Source organism: Hemicordylus capensis, chromosome 8 (genome assembly GCF_027244095.1).
Source record: "Hemicordylus capensis ecotype Gifberg chromosome 8, rHemCap1.1.pri, whole genome shotgun sequence".
In the NCBI taxonomy this organism is placed as follows: Eukaryota; Metazoa; Chordata; class Lepidosauria; order Squamata; family Cordylidae; genus Hemicordylus; species Hemicordylus capensis.
Genome location: NC_069664.1, coordinates 9,694,348 through 9,717,662, shown reverse-complemented (window position 1 = coordinate 9,717,662; position 23,315 = coordinate 9,694,348). Strand labels below are relative to the sequence as shown.

Genomic DNA, 23,315 nt, shown 5'->3' with positions numbered 1-23,315 from the left:
GTGAGTTGCCCTCAAGTGAATTCACGGCAGAGGTGGGATCCGTACAGGGGAAGTTCAGATTTGAAGCTCGACCTCTTCGTCACAACACTACCCCAGCGCTCTCAACTTTAAATTAGGACTGAATTAAACTAAGCTAGGGGGCCCTTTTTGGGTGCGGGGAGGGTGTGTGTGCGGTTTGGGCTTTTGCTACTGGCTCTGCCCCGTGTTCATCAGGCCCCACCCACAGGCTCTTCCCCCGATTGGCCAACAACCATTCCTCCGCCCTCACCCGGCACCACAGACCCCACCCCTATTTCACCAAGCTCCACCCCCACCAATCTGCCAGGCACCACTCAAACTCTCAGGCTCTGAGCCTCATGAGGTCTAGCAACCTTCACTCCAAACTACAAGAGAACATCTTTCCACCTCACAAAGAAACTGTCGGCACAGCCCCCCTAGCCCCCAAATCCTACTGCAACCAAGTCGAAGCTCATGCATTTGAAATACTGGCACATTCTCCTCCATTCCCTCCCCTTTCACTGTTGCCTCCCTTGATTCTGCTTAGAGACTGTGAGCTCCTCAGGGCAGAGACCTGCCCTCTCATTCTGTTGTCATACTGCCCCGTACACATTCAGCGCTAAATACACACACACACACACACACACACACACACGAGTTGGTTTTGCTTATTAAGCTGTAAATTCCTGCACTTCCTTTCTCAAAAACATATCCATATTGAGGTTTTCGGGGACAATGTGCCTTTAAAGGTGATGGATGGATGAAAAGCCAGAGTGTCCCATCAAAAGGCTGCAGATCAGAGGCCAGCCCGGGTTCAAAAGTGCTGCCTCCCTCATCACCGCTTCTGCATTTTTGGGATTCATTCCACATTGCTTCATAACAGAGATGTTTCACGCAAACAAAGACGGGAACAACACCAGGCACGGCTTTAACCCAGAGTTTACCGTTTCAGCCAAGTGCCTTTTAAGAAAAGCCAGGCAAGCGGTGGCGGGGGGGGGGGGGGATTCAGATCCCTGGAGAATCGGCACAAATGTGGATCCTTTTGCTCCACAAGAAGAGGGAAGGACATGCTCTCGTTCGCTCTCTCTTTTATAGATGCAAAAGGGAACGAGAGCCAGGGACCAAGTCTTGAACGGCTTCCAAGCCTCTCTGCCTCCACATCCAGCTCATGTTTGCTAAAACAGTTTTTGTCTGTCACTCTCCCCCCCCACCCGTCCCCCGCTTCCCCACCCCGCAGGGCCACTGAGCTCATATGAAACACTCACATACTGTACAAAGAGGCGGGGGGGGGGGGGCGGGGGGTTGGATTAAAAAAGAAAGAAAAGAAAAGAAAAGCTTTCCAGTTTAAGGTTCTCTAAGTATGAGATCATGGCACACGGCAGCCAAAACAAGTCCAGCTTCTGAGAGGATTACTGGACATGATGACAACTTCGGGAAACAAAGGACGGGCCGTTGGGGTGGGGGGAGGCGGGGGGAGAGAAAGAGACTCAGCCCTTTCACGAGGCTTATACAGCAGAAATTGAGGCAGAGGGAGGAGGGTTGGCAACCCACCCCCACCTCTTGATTTTGGGGCATATTGCAGATCGCCAGGGTGGTGTAGTGGTTAGAGCGAGGGTGGGGCAGCTTGACTCTGCAACTGCTGCTGAACTACAACTCCCATCGTTGCCAGCTGTACTTGTGGCTGGGGATAATGGGATGATGTCGTTCAGCAATAGCTGTGGAGCCAAGGTGGACCACCCTTGGGTCATGGAGATCTGGGTTCGAATTCCTATCCAGCCATAAAGAGTGATCATGTTCATTCATTCATTCATTCATTCATTCATTCAATCTCTCCCTCAATGCTCTGATCTCCTTGGAAGAAGGACTGAATAAAAATGTCAAATAAAAATAAAGTAAAGTGTGCCGTCAAGTTGATTTCGACTCCTGGTGACCACAGAGTCCTGTGGTTTTCTTTTGCTGGAATACAGGAGGGGTTGACCATTGCCTCCTCCCGCACAGTGTGAGATGATGCCTTTCAGCATCTTCCTATATTGCTGCTGCCCGATATAGTACCAGCGGGGAATTCGAACCGGCAACCTTATGCTTGTTAGTCAAGCATTTCCACGCTGTGCCATTAGGTGGCTTCAAATAAAAATACATATATTTTAGTGTATAAACCATACTTTTAAAAACATGAATAGTTTGGGAAAAGGAAGGAATCCCAGGCACCAGGGAGCCATGGCACCTAGAAATTTAGCCATGGTTCCCAGACTAGGATATTTAGAAGCAGAGTTATTTAGGCTGCATTCTCATAATCACAAGGATCCTGGTTAAAAGTTAACCAGGATCAGCAAGCCCCACAGAGCTGATTGTGAGAACACAGAATTTCAGGGGAATCCTGATCAAACTGCTTTGGTTAACCAGGACAGATAATCAGGATCCGATCCCAGTTATCTATCCTGGTTAAATGCAGTTTAAGCACAGTGGTTTGACCAGGACTGCATAGGAAACCTGTGTTTTCACAACCAGATCCATGATATAATCTTTCAACTTCAGTTTTAATCCACCTTCAACCAGGATTGCCGTGATTGTGAGAATGCAGACTTAACAACAAAATTTTTTGTCCCAGGCAGCCTTGTTTCCGTTCTAAGTACATGACTCACAAAGAGGCTAAAGAGAAGCCCATTCACCCACCCTCTCCATAAAGTCTATCACTAAATCCAGAAAGTTTGTAAAGTGTCCACTGTCCGGCTCCTAGATCCCAAAGGAAACCTGTCAAGGTCTGCATTAAATCCAAAGTTCAATTCAAAACAGAGCTGGTGGGATGAACAGGAAGGAAGAGACACTGAGGTTCATCCCATTTCGTTCTCTGTGTAAACCACATTATGAACTTCCTTAAGTGGTATCTAGGTATTCATCCTCCTCATAATCATTTCTCCCCCCGCAAAAACACACACACACACGCACAATCCACTGCAGGAGAGGCAATTGGTTCCATCTGCCTCGTTTGGAAGAAATGTGCCTTTCTAATGATGCCTGACAATAGTTAGTACGGGGCGGCAGAGAACATCTGTTACCCTCCTTCCTGACCTCCAAAATGCCAATTATTTTTTGATAGGATTCAGGCTATCAAGTTAAACCGGCACGATGTGAAAATCCTATTAACACCCTTGCAATATTACAGAGAGACTTCTTTTCTTCCATGTTGAATCTGGCCCCAGATTGAATCCTCCAGTTAAGATGAACAATAAATAAAATATTTATTGCCGGTCCCCTTGTTGTTTTAACCTCCTCCACCTTCCCCAGTGACACCTGTCTAGCTCCATCAACCCCTGTCTTTGGCTGCAACAGACTACCTTTCTAGAATTTGTCCCACCTTTGGCCAAGCCCCTTCCTCAAAGAAGCAACAGCGGCACATGTGGCCACAATCATTGATACCCTGGTAGCTATCTTCAAGGGCAGCCCCATGGAGAATGTATTGCAGTAGTCCAGCCTGGTTGTTGCCAATGAGTGAATGACTACAGCAAAAAGATACAACAAGGCTCTTAACTAGGACTTATGGGAGGAGAGTTGGTCTTGTGATAGCAGGTATGAATTGTTCCATTGTTAAGCAGCATCCACCCTGATTTGCATTTGAATGGGAGATTCCATGCACTGTAAGATATTCTCCTTAGGCTCTGGGAAGAGCACCTGCATGCTTGCATGCAGAAGGCTCCAAGTTTCCTCACTGGCATCTCTAAGATAGGGCTGAGAGAGACCCCTGCCTACAACCTTGGAGAAGCTGCTGCCAGTCCAGGTAAACAATACTGAGCTAGATGGACACATGGTCTGACTCAGTATATGGCAGCTTCCTGTGTCCCTAAATACTGAAGCCAAACTCTGGAATCAAATCTCACTGTATGACAATGACAGCTATGTAATACTAGAGGAATGTTAAATATAGTTGTATAGAGCCCCTGGATGGGGCATGTTATTATTATTTCTTGTTTGCACAAACAGATATTGACTGGTTTGTTTTATCCAGAAATAGAGTCTTGACAGAATTTTATTATCAATACTATTGATGTTATAAGTATCGCTGCAATATGTAGGCTGCTCCCAGTAAAGCTGTTTTGTGTAGTTGGCTGATGGTGATTTCTGTGGTGTTGAGGTGCTCTTCAAGATGTTTTGGAATTGCGCCTAGGGTGCCAATTACTACTGGGATTATTTTGTTCTTCTTCTGCCACAGCCTTTCAATTTCAATTTGTGGATCATTGTACTTTGTTATTTTTTCTGTTTCTTTTTCTTCTATTCTGCTGTCACCTGGTATTGCTATGTCGGTTATTTTGACTTGCCCCACCCCACCCCACTTTCCGTCCTGATCTCTGCCTGCCGTTTGAAGTGTGGCGAAGACCTGATTCATTAGCTGATTCTTTGGACGAGGGGAGTGTGGGCCACTGCTGGGTAGAGCGATGGTTGCTTTTTATCAGTGTTGTGTGTTCTTAATGGTTTTCCATGGTTTTGCACCTTGGATGTTGCCTGGGGAGGAGGGAACCTCATGGACCAAAAGAGCACGGTAGAGATACTGAAAATAAAAGCTAAGAAACTCTGAACATGTAAAGAGTGCTTTCCATTCCCGGTCACTGTAGAGCTGCAGCCAGCACTTAAATTAAGGGTCAGGCCTTCCTTCAGAAGCTGATGGCACTGGAGATATCTCCCTTCTTCAACACCGAACACCCATGGCACAGCCTCACCACGGCTCTTTTGAGGACAGCCAGGAAAACAAACTTATGAATCACAGAACAAATCAATCCAGAATTTTCACTCGAGGCACAAATGACCAGGCTCAAACTATCATACTTTGGACATATTATGCGAAGACCCAGCTCCCTTGAGAAGTCCATAATGCTGGGAAACGTGGAAGGAAAGAGGAGAAGAGGACGGCCAGCAGCAAAGTGGATGGACTCGATTACGACAGCAATGGATGCACCACTGAGAGACCTTCAAGGCCAAGTTGAAGACAGACCAGCCTGGAGAGAATCTATCTATGTAGTTGGTAAGAGTCAACACCAACTTGATGGCACTTCATCAATCAATCCCTCCCAATGCAGACCTTGGTGCAGTCTAGACAATCTCCGTCCACATCAGGCTCCCGTTCGCAGCTGCCTTCCTCCCGACTCCTGCAAACACCACAGACTGGACGCGTGTGCAAGGAAGAAAGTGCACGCACACCACCAGTGTGAACACCCCAACGGCGCCCACTGCATAGTCTGCCCTTCCACTCTGCACAATGGATGGCGTTTATTTATTGACTCTAAGGCATTAATGCCTTTAGATAGGAAAGGGGGTGGGGGGAAGGGGGGTCACTCCTCACTCCTGCCCCCCCACCCCCCCTGCTTGACTGTCTAAAGACATCAATCGGCTCTATATTTCATGCAGTTGGGATGCCACTGCCAGAGATCTCTCTGTGGTCCTGAAAACACCTGTTTTTTAGCAAGTAATACAGCTTAACTCCCTCCCTCCCTGCTTAGTTGCAGTGCAGCTGCTGGAGGGGGGGGGCTCTCGGTGGTATTGCTGGCTTCTCAGTCAAGACAATGAAAGCAATTGTTTTCCATGCGCATTTGTGGGCCACATGGCTGGGAGGGGCACACCCTCCCCTCCCCTCCCGCCTCCCCAGCGGAGAGCATGGAAAGTGCTGACCTCAATCCAATGATTGACCCTTCCATCTGGGGCGGCTTTAAAACTTTGGAGCGACTGGCCTCCCCACCCGCCAACCGCGGCTGTATTATCAAGCCCATTTCCGAGATAAAGTAGCCCAGTCGCAGAGTGGGGAACAAAGCTGTGGGGCAGTGTTCCCCCCCCCCAAGGCGTGCGCAGGTGCGCGCACACATTTTTGGGATGCCCACTCATTTCATGTTAGATGCCGCTCAGGTTGAATCTGGAAGGCCCCACTCTGAATGCACGTGCATGCACACTGCCTTGAGACTGCCGCCCAGAACAGAACTCATTCCACACAGAGATGAAAAATAAATTAATTAAAATGAGAGCAAGAACACTGCTGTGGAGTGTAGTAATGTCTTTGCTTCCTCTCTCTCACCACTGCAGAACTCAGTCGCCCAGTTCAGCTGGACGGGCAGCAAGCTAGAGAGCAGACAAAAGGAAGTACTTCTTTGCCCGGTGGACTGTGGAACTCAGTGCCTCAGGATATGGCCACTAGGACTTGCTTTGGCAGCTTGGTGCTGTGGGTTAGTTGAATGGATGGAGGCTAGGGTGATCTGTAGCTATTAGTCGTGGAAGAGAAATTGAACCTCCATGCCCTGAATATCAGGAGCCAGAAACAATTGACTGGAGAAGGCCATCTCTTCATGCTCAGCTGAATTGGATTAGATGTACCTTTTGGTCTGAGCCAGCAGGGCTCTCCTTAGGGATGAGGGAAGATCTAGAATGGGCACTATTTTTAAAGACAGAATGAGCAGAAAAATGCATGGTCCTTCCACAGACAGCAGCATAAAAACCATGAGAGCACCAGTGACAGGCCAACATAACAGGAGATGAAATAGGGAAATAAGGTTGTCAGTGCCAGTAAGTTAAAAAAAAAATTAAGAAGTACTACAGATCCGTTTCAATCAGCATGAATCATAGAATCAGATGCAGCATGAAAACTATGAGTTCATGGTGTTTGTTCTCAAGGTTGAGGGAAGGGGAGATGTTTTACATCAGGGGCTGCACAACCTCGGCCCTCCAGCTCTTTTTGGACTACAATCCACATCATCCTCAGCCACAGCAGCCAACAGTCAGGGATGATGGGAGTTGTAGTCCAGCCACCGCTGGAGGGCCAAAGTTGTGCAGTGATCCCCAACCTTGTAGCCCCCCATCACCTCCTGCTGAAGGTGATTGTGGCAGGGCATAATGGGTATTGTAGTGAGGACCCAAAGGTGTGAACTCCTAGTCTAAGCTGTTCAGTACAAATCCATCCCCCTGCCCGCCAAAGCCACTTTATCTGACCCCCTATCAAATTTCAAGCAGGTTGTGGTTAAAAATACAAACAGAATGATCACAGGGTGGACTTGTAAAGAAGCAAAGCAAGGAGACTCCATGCCTGACATCAAGTTACTCACGAGCAGCACTGCTGAGATTAATTGGGACAAGTTTGTCATTCAGGAAAGGCAAAGGACCGCCTGTGACAATCTGGTCTGGGAGGGACCTCCCAAAAGGCATATCCATGCCTTCATTTCCCCAATGGTTGACTTTGTGCCGTGCTATATGTGGCATGAAGATCACCCAACATTTACACTCACACACACCCCTCCTCTAAGTAATACAATACCAGGCCATCCAATTCCAGATCTTCAGTGTTTAGCCTCAGGCAGGGGTTGTCAAACTTGGGTCCCCAGATGTTGTTGGACTACAACTCCCATCATCCCATGGCCACCATGGCTGGGGATGATGGGAGTTGTAGTCCAACAACATCTGGGGACTTGAGAACTCCTGGCCCTTACTGCTTGGTGATGCCAACTTTAGGCTAGGATTCTTCAGAATGAAAGGGGGTGGGGAGGAGAAAGCAGTTTTCTAGTCCGTACGGCTGCACGGATATCCTCAAAAGCACTTGGACAACACCTGCTCTAATCACAAAAAACAGAGCGATAGTGTGATAAGGGTTCTTCAGCAATTCAGGGGAATCGTGCTTTCCACAACTAGCCAACGCTGAATACATTATGCAAACCAGCAAACGCTGCATAATCTATTCTGCCCGCACAGTCCAAATTCTGCACTGAGAAAAACTGAATTCCCCAACCAGTATCAATTATGCAATTTAAGCACCACCAGGAATATGCTCCGGCTGCATAATTTATGCAGCTTGCAGAATGTGGTTTTTCCTCAGCGCAGAATGCGTTGGGTTCGTTTTCTCTCAAAAACATAATTTGGATGCCTGGGTGCAAGACGGTCTTTCTTTTTAGAACGGAGAAAACTTTGTCCTGCTATCAGAGTCCAACAAACGAGGGGAAATCAGATAATTCCAAACCTTGGGCCAATGTTGGGAGGACAATCACGGACCCCTGGGGCCATGCTAGACAGGAAGCCTAGTATTCAATCTAACATGTGAATAACAGTACCTGTGTGCAGATCAGGACCCAAGTACCCTGAACACGGGATTGCATGCATGTTGAAAGTAATGTGTGAATCAGGCTATGCTCTAGCACAGGGCTGCTCAACTTCAGCCCTCCTGCAGATGTTGGCCTACAACTCCTATAATCCCTGGCTATTGGCCATTGTGGCTGGGGATGATGGGAGCTGTAGTCCAAAAACAGCTGGGGGGGCTAGGTTGAGCAGCCTTGCACTAGCACCTCAAGAAAGGAAATCAGAGGGTATGCGAAGGGAGGCAATTTCATAGAAGCATCAGACACTGCCTTCACTGCCTTGCATAGGAGCATCAGACACTGTCAGACCCTTGGTCCATCTAGCTCAGTATTGTCTACCCAGACTGGCAGCGGCTTCTCCCAGGCTGCAGGCAGGAATCTCTCTCAGCCCTATCTGGGAGATGCTGCCAGGGAGGGAACTTGGAGCCTTCTGCCTGCAAGCATGCAAGTGCTCTTCCCAGAGCAGCCCCACCTCATATCTGGGGGGCCACCGTGTGAAGCAGGATGCCTGACTAGATGGGCCATGGGCCTGATCCCACTGGGCTGTTCTTATATCTTCCAGGGCTCACAGGTAGTCTCCCATTCAAATTCAAACCAGGGCAGACCCTGCTTAGCAAAGGGGACAGTTCATGCTTGCTCCCACAAGACCAGCTCTCCCTCCTTCATTCAACACCCTCCCAAGGGCTGAAGCTGGTACAGGAGGACTCAGGTGGCTGGCGTGATGATGATGATCTCTAGCTTTGCCAGAATTGACAGTAAGCAGTTGTATTTCACAGAAATGCGTACTTCAAGAGGAGTTCACGCTCTCTCTCCCCCCCCCCTTTTCTCACACAACAAGCAGCAAACATTTCTCTCTTGCTCATACTTCCAGGGTATGCTGAGATGAGCGGAAAAGGAGAGAGAAAGTACAGACTCAGTTCCTTCCAGCAGATGCACGATTCATAAAAAGTGTACTGAGGAACAATAACAAGAACACACACACACACACACACACACACACACAAATCAACAATCCACCGCACCCTCCTCTCCCCCCAGTCTAAAAAAAAAATTAAAAAATTAAAAAATGCCTTGGCTCGCACGGAAGGAGCGGAGAAGAATGTATCTTCGCATCATCAAAGAATGTAGATCAAGCCACTTTCAGGAAATGACAGAGTAACAATGGAACCAGCACTGCGTGTACACTTGATTCAATTTCACATTTCTGGTTTAACCCTTTGCCGACCGCAAGGGCGCAGGGCGGGAGTGAGGGGTGTGAGCCAATCACCACCAGCCACTCTTCTGGGAACCGGGCCTAGTCGCGGGGGGTGGGGGGCGGTGTGTGTGTGTGTGTGTGTGTGGTGGGGAGGGGGAGAGAGGAGGATGCTTCTGGCTAACAGCTGACACCATAAATTAGCGGAGAACAGCCAGAGATTAAAACGACACCAGAAAACAAAAACCGGAATGAAATGTACTCAACCGGGGAGGGGATGCAGAATGGGATCACAAGTTGCTGGGGAGCCAGAACAAGAGTTAGGGTTGGGTTTTTTTTTTGTTGTTGTTGTTTTTGTTTTTTAATGTGTCCTTTTTAAGTGCTGGGAACGCGCGCTAGGAAACTTCGGACAAAGTTTAAGCCACTTTCTGGCGCGGCTCAAAAAGCCCGGGTCACGTGACTGGAGCTGACACACACCATGTTCCGAATACCAAGTGTGTGTCAGAGGAGGGGGGGGGGCTGTTTTGTTTTTACAGTAAACCCAGGCAGTTTCCAAAATGTGGCTGGTTTGGCAGAACGCGCTCCCTCGCAACCCCCCCCCCCGCCACCCGGGCCTGGCCGCCTTCTGCTGTTTCCTCCACCTGCTCAGAAATGCACACACAGTGACTTTTTTTTTTTTTTAAACAAGTTAATCGCAGATCGTCCTCGCCAATAACGATATGCTGAACTGGGGGGAAGAGCATTTGCGTACTAGGGACTGGTCAGACGGTTTCCACGGCCCCAAAAGAAAATCACAACCCTCGAGTGCCACCCACACCTTCCGTGTAGCAAAAAGAGGGCACTGTTGACATCAGTATACCTCCTTCCTATTCCTCCTCTAGCAAGGAGCACCACGGGTTTGAGAGAGAGATCTACACGGATCCGCTTGAATTCAGACGATTTTTTTTACACGCGGGTTGAAAAAGAAGATGGGGGGGGGAGTGAGGCTTCTGCGTCCCGTGGGACTAGGGCATCATCAGGCAAACTGGGAACTGACTACATCGATCATAATGAAACAAACATGGGAAAGTGGGGAGAAGTCCCCCCCCCCCAAGTTCTCTCTCTCTCTCACACACACACACACACCCCACTCCGCTTTCAAGAACACCGATCGGAAACCTTCACGCCAACATAAACGTTTGTGCGCCTAAACGCAAGGAGTAGTTCAGGCAAACTTTCTGATAGAGAGGACCAACAAAACAAAACAAAAACCCCACCCAAGATCAACACCCCGCAAATGTCCCCGCACTGACCCCTGCCCCTTCCTTCGCGAGCCCCGCTCTGCCAAGGCGCTCCGGATCAAAGCGAGCGCCTGGGAACAAGCTGCTAGTCCTCATCAGCGCGACCCCCCAGCAGCTCGTGGTCCCCCAAAGCGCGCGGCTCCCTTCTCAAAGCGGCGCTTGCTCGCTCACCCATCGCCTGGAGCGCAGATCCTGCCAGGCTCAGGACCAGCACCAGCGGCAGCAGCCGGCTCGGCTCGTGCCATGTGAGGCTAATCCGGCACTACCAGTCAGCCCGCAGCCCGCTCGCTCCGCTAAGACCTGGCCCGGCCCGAGCGCCTCGTCCTGCGCTCTGATAGGAGGATGGCCCGCGCACGGCTCCGGCGATAAGGCGAAGGAGCCGTCAGTCCCATGCATGGGCCCCGCCCGCTCTGCCCTTGTGGATTCTGGGAAGTGTGGTTCTGTGGGAGAACTTATGCAAATGTTTAAAAAAGGAAAAGGAAATTCATCGTGATGGTTGAGGTAATCTCCGTTGACAAGGAATGGTTGCAAAACAACTCTAAGCAAAAGTTCAGGGAAGGGATGATGAGACTGCAGCTCAGTGGCAGAGCATCTTCTGCTTTGAATGCTGAAGCTCTAATTTCAATCCTTGGCAGCATTCCAGATAGGCCTGGGACAGACTTGTCTGAAACTTTGGAGAGCCGCTGCCAGTCAGTGTAGACATTCCTGAGCTAGAGAATATAAGAGAAGGTGAGGCTCTTCGTTGGCCTGGTAAAGTCATTAATTTGTGTAGATATTACTTCAAGAAATTAGATATATGTCATAGAATGTTTTAACAATGTGCTGAAAAAGGGGAAGTAAAAGAATATTTTGAAATTTGTAGAATTTCAACTTCAAACATTTGTTTTATCGACTCATACCATATATGGTAAATTTGAAGCACAGTACATTTGAATCTGAGAAAGATATTCTGCTTCTCTTGGGCATGATATTGTTTCTGAATTATTGATCTGATTATGGAGTGTGAGAAATCTGTTTGGGAATAATAACAGTTTAAATCTGAGGATTATATTCAGAATTTCTGCTACAAAATAAAGTTGTTGTTTTTTTTAAAAAAAAAAAAACAGTTTAAAGCTTTCCCCAAGCATATTCCAGTGTAAAAAACCAGTTCATTTAGCTAATTTCATTATGCAGAATTTGGTAACTGAAGGTAATCAGGAGGTATGACTTCCTTTCACACAAACACACCCACAAACTCTTCAAAATAAATAATAGATCCTCACTTTAAAAGGTGCCTCCTTGCCCAGTTAGCCGGGGAAATCTTCATGAAATGCTGAAATGCCATCAGAGAGGTGGCAAGATGAGCCTCCTGGAGCAAGGAGTTCCACAGTCTCAGCCCTGAACCAAAAGGTCTTCCCATTAATTGCACTTCTGATAGAGGTGGAACTCAGGTCATGGCCCACAAACAAAGAAGACCTAAAGGGAAAAGCAACAACAACAATAGCAATGCCAATAATAATTAACAGTTCCATAGCACATTTCAAACATCTTCAGAAATTTTATCTCAGTCATTATTGAGGCTGTTCTCACATGCAGCCTAAGCCCAGCCTGGATTAGGCTGCATGTGAGAACTGCCAGGATCGGACCCGATCCCAGTGGGCAGTGCCACCTAGCCCAGCTTTTTAACCTGGCTTTCAGCTGGGGTTAAAGGCTTGAGCATGCCCTTAACCCCGGCTATGGGATCGTATGTTTGCTTGGCCTGCTTTCAGCCCGAGCGGACCCAGAGACGGATGCACGTCACACAGTGCATTGTGGGATATCCAGAGATCGGGGTATGTGGTCCCAGCCTCCGGAGTTCTGCGCTCCCAGTGACATTCGGTCACTTGTCTGTGGGTAGAAGTGGGAGGTGAGTTGGTCCTGCCTGCTCACCCACCTGCACACACAGTTGTATGAATAGCCCCATTATCTAGCCAGGCGGTTCTCAACCTTGGGCCCCCAGATATTTCTGGACTACAGCTCCCATCATCCCCTGCCACAGCTGAGCCTCTAAAATGCACAAGACCTATCCCAGGACAACATGTTTAGACCCATGTTCCCTGTAAGAGAGCATTCCAGATGTTGTTGACTACAGCTCCCAGAATCCCTAGCTGCAGTGGGCTTTGACTGAGGATGCTGGGAGTTGTTGTCTGGGATTTTCTGTTACAGGGAATACTGGTTCAGATCGTGAGCCCCTTTGAGAAAGGGAATGATCTTCTCAATGCTTTTGCTATTGGCCGCTTTGAGAACTTATCTGTTGAAAAGCAGAATAATAACAACAACATGTTTGGGGTCAGCAATGGAAATGACACCCTTGATTGAGCTAGGATATGGAATGGTGTGATCTTGCAGAAGAACAGAGGAGTACAATTCAGATACAGATGACAGCAGATGAAGAGCTGCAGGTGAAAGAATTAGGAGCTTGTCCAAGGCCACCTGAATGAGTTCATGGTCAAGGCAGGATTCGCACAAGGGATATCCAGATCACAGCCACTATGGCAAACTAGGTCTTCAAAATGCCGTTCCTCTCACTGGATCTTTTGCATCTGCTCCTGTCCTTAGCCCAACCTGTGCTCCAGGCCAGCTTTGGGGGCATGTGATTGTGTGACTGAACAGAGTTCCGTGCTTTGGGAGTGGGCACCATACAGGGATAGGAACATAGGAAGCTGCCTTATGCTGAGTCAGACCATTGGCCCACCTAGCTCAGTATTGCCTGCACAGACTGGCAGGGGCTTCTCCAAGGTTGCAGGCAGGCAGGAGTCTCTCTCGGCCCTATCTTGGAGATGTTGCCAGGGAGGTAACTTGCAGGTGCTGTTCCCAGAGCGGCCCCATCCATCTTACAGTGCTCACATGTTAGTCTGTCTCCCATTCAAATGCAAGCCAGGGCAGGCCCTGCTTAGCAAAGGGGGACAATTCATGCTTGCTACCACAAGACCAGCTCTCCTCCTGCCCGGTGCTGTGTGCGCTTCTGTTTTGTGAACGTCTGTGAGTGACAAACAAGGTCGGACAGAGTCCATGATGGTGTGCTACACAGCAGCTGGGTCAAAGAGGGCCCCATGTCTTGAGATCTTTTTCGGTGGAGATGTGTGGTCTTCATGGTCAAGTGATTGACTATGTATATGCCTTATGTATTATGTATTATTATATACATGCATTATATGTGTATTATATATATGTATTAGGGTCTTGGAGCTTCTCTGATTTAAAAGATCTGGTTTGCAGAAGGCTGTAGCTCGGTTGTAGGGATTCTCAACGTTGGGTCCCCAGATGTTATTGGACTTCAGCTCCCATAATCCCCAACCAAAGGCCACTGGGGCTGGGAATTATGGGAGTTGAAGTCCAACAGCATCTGGAGACCCAACGTTTAGATCAAGGATTCTCAATGTTGGGTCCCCAGATATTGCTGGACTTCAACTGCCATAATTCCCAGCCCCAGTGACCTTTGGTTGGGGATTATGGGAGTTGAAGTCCAATAACATCTGGGGACCCAACGTTGAGAATCCCTGGTTTAGATTCCCTGGCCAACTAGGCACATACTGGGGACCATCTAGGCATGTACTCTACAACTGAGCTACAGGCCTTCTGCAAACCAGATCTTTTAAACCAGAGAGGCTCCAAGACCACAGTACACAAAATATGCACTGTGAGCAATAATAACTTTCTTGGGTGATTTCCTTCCTTTCTAACAACATTTATGAATCACTTTTCTTGACAGAAAATTCCCGGCGCTTTGTACGCTTTTGACTTCCTGTGTTCAGAAATGTGCCGTTTTGTTTCTTAGAAATCCTCTGGTCCTTCGATCGGGGCCAGCCCTAAAAGTAGGTCTCAGCATATGCTTATACTGTATTTTGACTTCCACAGGGGGCATCACGTGGCTTTCCTGCCTCAAGCGCCAGCATGCCTTGAATGGAAAGAGACTTCATTTCCCAGAATGCAATACCAGAACATGGGGAGGGCTTAGCCCTTGAAAACCACATGAGCGTAAATTTCTCGAATCAAAAAAAAAAAGTGTGGGGAGGAGAAGAGGGAGAAGAATCAAAGCCTCGAGCGCGTCATGTCTAGGAATAGAACGGGAGTGCTGCCAAGTTATTACAGAAGATGAGTAATCCACTTAAGTCATTCCTCTAAACACCATTCCTTGTAAGAGAATTAAAATATCAGCTTACATCACCAAATGCAGCTCAGAGACTGGACGAAATCTGTGCAGGCATTGCACTCGGATTGCAAGGATGAGTAAGAACTGGAGAGCAAATGAACACACTGTCCAGGACAGAGAGGATTCCAGAGCAGAAGGGAGCGCGCCACTGAGTGCTTTCCAAGCATAAAAACACCGTCAAGAACTCGGCGAGAAATTATAAGCAGAGATGAGGGAGAACGCCTGAGAAGATCCTGATATTAAGGTGTAGATCAGTGTAGTGTAGATCAGCGTCCCCATCGGTATGGAAGCATTTCCCAAACTCTTGACACCTGGCCTGGGGCCTCTTTTCATTGTTCTAAATTGAAACTGGAGGTGCATTTCTCACACACATCGGGTTTTCTTGATCTCTTGATGTGAGTGGGTTAAGGAGAATTTGATCAGGGGAGCAGCACCGGAGAACGAAGTGTTGAACCCTTTCTACCTGTCCATTTCCCAGTGTGGTGTGGTGGCTAGAGTGCTGGACTAGGACCGGGGAGACCCGAGTTCAAATCCCCATTCAGCCATGAGACTTGCTGGGTGACTCTGGGCCAGTCCCTTCTCTCTTAGCCTAACCTACTTCCCAGGGTGGTTGTGAGGAGAAACTTAAGTATGTAGTACTCTGGGCTCCTTGGAGGAAGAGCCGGATATAAAATGTAAATAATAAAATAATAAATAAATAAATAAATAAATAATTGTCCTTCAGTGGCTGCTATTAGTCCCACTGGGGAGAAAAGATAGGGGCAATACAGGACCTGTCTATTTAGTGGGGAGGCCATGACTTAGAAAACAGGGTGAGGAATAAGAATATAAATATAAAGAATATAGGAACAAAGGCAGCTGCCATATACTGAGTCAGACCATAGGTCTATCTCGCTCAGTATTGTCTACACAGACTGGCAGCGGCTTCTCCAAGGTTGCAGGCAGGAATCTCTCTCAGCCCTAACTTGAGATGCTGCCAGGGAGGGAACTTGGAACCTAGATGCTCCTCCCAGAGTGGCTCCATCCCCTAAGGGGAATAGCTCACAGTGCTCACACTTCTCGTCTCCCTTTCATATGCAACCAGGGTGGACCCTGCTTAGGTAAGGGGACAAGTCATGCTTGCTTCCACAAGACCAGCTCTCCTCTTATTTATAGTTATATACCACTTTTATATTTATATTTATATACCACTTTTCAACAAAAGTTCCCAAAGCAGTTTACATAGATATGAATGAATGAATAAATAAAAATGGCTCCCTGTCCCCAAAGGGCTCACAATATAAAAAAGAAAGTCAAGATAGACACCAGCAACAGCCACTGGAGGGATGTGGAAAGAGTTAACCAGCCTTCCTGAACAAATTAACATTAAAAATGGCCAGAGATCCTACATCTTGCCAGCATGGTGTAGTGGCTAGGACTGAAAGAGGCCTAGGATAGCCAGCATGTTGATGACACCCAGCTCTACCTGTCCTTTAAGTCAATTAATGACAGGGAGGTAGTAGAAGTCCTGAACTGGTGTTTGAGGCCTGTTTCGACCTGGATGAAGACAAGGAAGCTGAACCTTAAGCCAGATAAGGTGGAGGTGCTCCGGTTTCGTGCAGATCAGGGAAGTGGTGTGTAAGGCCCGTTCTGGCTGGGGTTTCACCTCCCCAAAGGACCACGTCTGCAGATTGGGAACACTGGTGGATCCGACACTATCCTTGGATATCCAGGTGGTATCTTTGGCCAGGAGTGGCTTTTACAGGCTTGGATCGATATTTATTTATTATTAATCAAATTTATATACCTCCCAAACTTTTGTCTCTTTGGCTATGTCAGCATGGCCTTATACCTGGAGAAGGTGGATCTGACGCCCGTCACTCATATCAACAGCATCTGGGCATCCCTGTTAGAGGGAACACTGCATCCCAGTGAGACTGCTTTAACATATTCTATGTGGGAACTGGGGGGGGGGAATTGGGGTTGCGCCAGGAGCCGCGGGTAAGGTGCCCTCTCCTGCCCCACTGCACTCCGGCCTCCCTTAGAAACCTTTTAAAGGCAGGGTTCCGCTATCTTTGTAAAAGGGAACTTTCACCAGATTCCCCTTGACAAGCATCACCCCTCCTACCGTTGAACTGGTCTGTAATGGACTGGACCAGGTTTGGTTCGAACCCGGACTGGCCGCCTTTTTTTAGGCTGATTCCGTTTGAGTTTGAACTAGTCAAATCGGGCCGAACCGGTTCTGCACACCCCTGTGTCCAGGACAGAATTATTTCCCCCTTTCCCATGCATATTTTGATTTTTCTATCTGCCCTCCCGCCATTTTATTCTTTTCCTTTATTGTGAGATAGTGCTATTTCACAATTTAAAATGGAAATAAAGAATGAGAGGAAACTGGTGTTCCCGCTAAGGCGTATGCATGTGCACATGCTCACAAGTTTTCTGATGTCCGCTCGGTTAATTTTAGATCCCGCTCAGGATGAAGCAGGGCCCCCACTCTGAATGCATCTGCACACACACCGCCTTGATACTGCCACCCAGAACAAAACTCATTCTGCACAAAGATGAAAAAAAAATTAGAGAGAACACCCTCTCTTTCGCGAGAAACAGGAACTAACTGTGGGGCAATTAGGGGGCAATGTACTGAACCGGAAGCAATTAGAGGCAGAAGCCCTAAGAAGGAAACTACTGATTAGAGACACAATAGACCACAAAAGTCTCAATAATGCTTTGCCACTGCACACTGGCTCTGTAATTTCCATTTCTGTGGAAACATGCCACAAATCAGGTCTGAAGGAAGACGGGCGGGGGTGGGGGGGATAACTCAGAAAATGGCAGGATGCAACAGATTAGCAACAAGTGTGTCTAAAAAGGGGAGAAAACAAAGAACAGAAATTGCAGGTTGAACCGTTGATATGGAAGTGATCTGAAACAGGTGAAGCTTTCCCCCATCACTTTGTCCCCAGGGCAGAAGCTTCACCAGCTAAGAGAGCCAGCATGGCACATAGTGGTGGATTAGGACAGGGAAGACCCGAGTTCCAATCCCCATTCAGCCATGATACTTCCTGGGTGACTCTGGGCCAGCCACTTATCTTTCAGCCTAACCTACCTTACAGGGTTGTTGTGAGGATAAACATAACCATGTACCTGGCCTCCTTGGAGGAAGAGCAGGATAGAAATGCAAATAAATAAATAAAATACATAAATAGATTTCTGCATTTCAAGCTGCTGTTAAAAGCACAGGACCACGGCAGGTTAAAAAACCATGCAATTACACAGCATGGTGTAGTAATGGGACGAGCTCAAATCCGTACTCACTCATGCAGCTCACGGAGTAATCTTGGGCCGGTTACCCACTTTCAGATTAGCCTGCCTCACAGGGTCGTTGTGAGGACAAAGTGGGGTGAGAAAGAACCATGCCTGCTGCCCTGAGCGAAAGGGGGTACAGAAGTGTAATAAGTAAAAGAGGGGGCATTCTTAGCCCGAGCTCTCCAACTCTGTCCCCCTGGATGTTCTCCAAAGGTCGAGCCTGAGCATCTTCTGTGGGTGCTCTGCACTTGATCAACATTCTTCTTCTGAATATCAGTTCTGTTAAGCGCAGTGCTCTATCCATCCAGATATTACTGTTGTCGTGAAACGGGACAGATCGCTGCTTTGGCTGCAAACCATCTGCCAGACACACCAAGCTGAGCTCTTCCTGGTCACGTACACACACCCACACCCACACACACATCACCAGATGTGCTGCTGGGCAGCTGTTCGAATCACAACCCCTCCCACTAATCGACATGGGCCCATGCTTCACCCGTTGGCCCAAATGGCTGGGGACAGCCCCTGTTTCCAGTTACTTCCCCCGGTGAAGCACGGCCTCTGTTTTGCTCTGGAGGGGAGAGCTGGCTTTTTAATCTGTGAGTGTTCACCAGCCAACCCCTTCTTTGGGGTCTAGCTTCAGTTTGAGTTTAGTTCAGGGGAGGCCAATTAGAGGCCCTTCAGTTATTGCTGGACTACAACTCCCATCATCCCCATTATGGTGGGGATGATGGGAGTTGTAGTCCAACAGCAGTGGGAGCGATTCATCTTCACCACCACTGGTCTAGACTAGTGGTCCTCAAACCTGGGTCTTTGGATGTTGTTGGACTCCAACTACCATCATCCCCATCAGTGTTCTCTCTAACAGGGATTCCCAGATGTTGCTGACTACAACTCCCAGAATCCCCAAGCAAAAGCCGTTGCAGCTGAGGATTGTGGGAGTTATAGTCAACAACATCTGGGAATCCCTGTTAGAGGGAACACCGATCCCCATCCACAGTGGCCAAGGAACTCAAGGCTGGAAAGCCCGGATTTAGGCATACACACTGCAGCTTAGAGTCTCATATTATGAGGGGCCTCTTGAATAAAAATGGACTAAATTTCAAGTTTTATGTAACGTATTAGACTGGGTTGGTTATATTTGTACCCTGCCCCCCAAATCTGTCTCTGGGCGGTTTACAGCAACATGAAAGAATTAAAACAGAAATTAAAACCTTAAAAACAATTTAAAACCACAAGTCTACTTAAAAAGCTTGAGTGAATAAATGTCATTTATTCATAACTTGGGTAAATAAAAGCTTGGGTGAAGAAACAGTTATTGCCAGGGACGTGCAAAACATTTTGATGTTGAAACATTTTGACTCGACACGGCTGCTTTCGAGTGTTTCAAGCTTGAAACAATACCTTTTAAACAAAGGGCCCTGTACTGAGCTCAGAAGAAAACGACGTTTCGAGTGCCATTTTGGAGGCCTGGTTTCCCCTTGCTGAGTGGTTTTTTTGGCACTGGCTTCCAGTTGGCTTGCGACCCTATGGGTGTTTGGGGGGGAAAGGTTAAAAAATTGTTTAAAATCACCTGCTTGCCCATTTCTTTTGTGGGTTTGGTGATAGGTAGTACCCATCATGCATGCCCTACCACTCAACCCACTTTGGTGTCCCTAGGAGCTACCCATGGGGAACAACGGGGTGTTTTGAGTTTCCTTATTGTTCCCTGTGGCTAAATCACTCGAAATATTTTGAGTTTTCTTCTGTCAAAACAACTGGGTCGGCTGCTATTTTGACAAAAGGTTTCGGCTGTCTGCGTTTTGTTTGGAGCTCGAAGCAAAACGCAAAATCCGTTTCGTGCACATCCCTAGTTATTGCATGGTAACAGTTTTTCTTAGGTTATGAGTTTTTCATTGTATCTTTGCTGGTTTTTTTTTTTAAAGCTTTATTATTTGTTTTAATTGTCCATAGCCTTATAGCAACAACAACAATATACAACAAAAATATTTATATTCCGCTTTTCAACAAAAGTTTCCAAAGTGGTTTACAGAGAGAAATAATAAATAAATAAGAGGGCTCCCTGTCCCCAAAAGGCTCGCAGTCTAAAAAAAGAAACATAAGATAGACACCAGCAACAGCCATGGGAGGGATGCTGTGCTGGTGGTGGAGAGGGCCGGTTATTATAATAGGGAGAAGAAGAAGAAGAAGAAGAAGAAGAAGAAGAAGAAGAAGAAGAAGAAGAAGAAGAAGAAGAAGAAGAAGAAGAAGAAGAAGAAGAAGAAGAAGAAGAAGTCCAGTTATAGGACTAATAATAATAATAAAAATAACAAAATACAAAGATCTAAAAATTGAAATTGAAAGGCTGTGGCAGAAGAAGACCAAAATAATCTCAGTAGTAACTGGCACCCTAGGTACAATTCCAAAACACCTTGAAGAGCACCTCAACACCACAGGGGCCACAGAAATCACCATCAATCAATTACAAAAAGCAACTTTACTGGGAACAGCCTATATTCTGCGACGATATCTATAACAACAGCAACAACATTGACAACAAAATCCAGCCATCCCAGGTCCTTGGGAAGGACTCAATATCTCGATAAAACAAACCAGTCAATAACACCTGTCTGACTGTGTCAACAAGAAATAATAATAATATTTTAGTGATGCTATGGGGCCTCTTAAGCTTGGCAGGGTATTTTTCTTCATTGTAATGCCCCGGTGGTGGGCAGTGGTGAACCCATCAACCCTAATTGAAGCTCCCCCTCACCCCAGAGATCTCTCTACCCTCACTTGAGCTGCACTCCTGCTTCTTCTCCTCCTCCTCCTCCATCCCGTTGCTTCCATCCCCCTCACCCCTCTTGGTCACGGCTGCAGCATTGCTGGCACCTATGGGCCAAGCTGCAGCCCCCTATCCCCAGAGACCTCCCCACCCTCACCCAAGCCCCGCTCCTGCTCCTCCCCACAGGAGCAGCAGCAGCGGTTGACCGGGCCCTTTGCTGCCACCACCACCATGGCCTCTCGTTCCCCTGAGGCCACTGACAGGCTCGGGCCCGCCCCCCGCCCATCCTTCTTTCTCTCTTCCCCTCCCTTCTTTTTCGCTCTCCTCCACTCGCTCTTCCCCTGGGTCTTTGGATGGGGTGGGGGCAAAGCCAGCCATGCTGAACCCACCCAGTGGCGGGTGCGGCTGATGGTGTGTCGCAGCTTCTCCCTTCTCCACAAAGGGTGTCTGGGTGTTTGGTCACTGGAGAGACATCGATAACAGATCAGACCAGGGCTTTGTGTCCCCAGATGTGGTTTGGCCACTGGGGCTAGGATTATGGGAGTTATAGTCCTACAGCATCTAGGGACCCAGAGTGGGGTATCCCTTGGCTAGACAAAGACTATCACCAGATTCACACAATCGTTCAAATCTGGGTTTAATGTGGGTAAGAACATAAGAACAGCCCTGATGGATCAGGCCCAAGGCCTATCCAGCCCCACATCCTGTTTCCCACAGTGGCCCACCAGATGCCTCGGAGAAGCCCACAGGCAAGAGGCGAGGGCACGCCCTCTCTTCTGATGTTGCTCCCCTTCAACTGGTTACCGACATTAGTGTGATTGTGTGAATCCACACCAAGGTGGATGTATGGCCCGAGATGAATCTGAGATCCCTGCCCTGGCATGGGTTCACATGATCACATGAATGTCGGTAACCCGCATTAAGCCTAGCCACAGATTCAGAGACCATTCACACAACCACAAACTGGGCAGGACAAGTGTCCTCCCCAGTTTTGGAAGCTGTGTGTGCTCCCAATTTTTGGTAGTGTGGAGCAAACAACTAGGTAGGAGGGAGAAGTACTTGTGTGGAATCAAGGTAGGAGGAAAAACTGGGTAGGCCAGTGTTTCCTCCTTCCTTGGTCAAATGTTGGGTATGAAAGCTGGGTAGCTGTCCTACCCAGCTTTTCCTACTTCCTTGATTCCACACAGTCACATCTCCCTCCTCGTACTCCTCGTTGTTTGCTCCCACCTGCCCAAAACTTGTCCTACCCAATATTTGCTTGTATGAATGGTTTTGCAGAGGCTGGAAGGGAGAGGCTAGAACAGAGGCCAGTTCATCCTAGGCTGCAGGTTTCCTCTCTGGGAACTGGTGTGAGCTGTTGCTGACTTCTGGAGGTGCTCTCCTGCTTCAACTATCTAATGCTCAACTTGCATACGGTATTTGTAAATAAACCAACTATTGCAAAGACTCCATCAAGACTCCCATGATCCCTTCTCCTCCAAAGGAAGCCAGAGTGGATTTTGGGGTAGAAGAGATGACAGCTCCAGATGCTGTGAAAAAGGGGAGCCATTTAAAACAGTGTGCTGGAGACAGTTTGCAGGGGCTGTTTGCTCCTGGCCCCCTCAGATTGTGAGCTGGAAGTTCTCAGCAGGCAACCGTTGTCCCAGCCTTCGAATCCAAGGCCCAGAAAACGAAGAAGAGCCTTCAGCAAGGTATAATGCGGGGAGAGGGAACTGCCCAGGCACTGCTTGAGGAATTGTCCCCTTTGCTAAGCAGGGTCTGCCTTGGTTTGCATTTGGATGGGTGACAATATGTGATCACTGTATGATATTCCTCTTAGGGGGTTGGGGCCATGGCTCAGTGGAAGAGGATCAACTTACATGCAGAAGGTCCCAGGCAGTAGTCCCTCTAATGTTTTCATCTCTGTGCGGAATGAGTTTTGTTCTGGGCGGCAGGATCAAGGCAGTGTGTGCACACCTGCATTCAGAGTGGGGCCTTCCTGAGTCAACCTGAGCGGGATCTACGATGAACTGAGCGGACAACCAAAAACTTGTGAGCGTGCACATGTGCACACACCTTAGAGGGAACAGTGGCCCCAGGTTTATACCCTGGCAGCATCTCCAGTCAGGCCTGGGAGAGATTCCTGCCTGAAACCTTGGAGAGCTGCTGCCAGTCAGTGTAGACAATACAGAGCTAGATGGAGCAAGGATCTGGCTCGGTAGAAGGCAGCTTCCTATGTTCTTATTACTATATTGATAGAGCAGGGACATGAGACACATCAATATCCTTGTTTCCTCCTGTGAGATGCTGAAAAGGATGCCATGGGCACGATCCATCTTGAGGCTGAGCTGCACACTCTGAAATGAAATCAGCAGCAGCTGTGCAAGAACATGACCAAAACAAAGGACTCAAATGACAATTAATTGGCAGCCTGAGTGCCAACTCTGGGTTTGTTCATTTTTTTAATTTTATGTAATATATTTCCCAGCTGGCTTTCGGTTTAAACACAGTTCCCAGCATGGGATGGTTTACAGTAACAAGATAAAAT

General features: G+C 47.9%; 1 protein-coding gene across 1 annotated transcript in view; it reads right to left on the bottom strand.

Moving 5' to 3' along the window:
- Nucleotides 1–10,885, bottom strand: part of ARID5A (AT-rich interaction domain 5A) — a 40,219-nt gene extending 29,334 nt beyond the window's left edge. Inside the window, exon 1 of the mRNA XM_053268927.1 lies at nucleotides 10,737–10,885. Coding sequence (XP_053124902.1) covers nucleotides 10,737–10,740 — 4 coding nt within the window. The 5' untranslated portion in view covers nucleotides 10,741–10,885. The remainder of the gene's footprint in view (nucleotides 1–10,736) is intronic.
- Nucleotides 10,886–23,315: the final 12,430 nt, after the last annotated feature.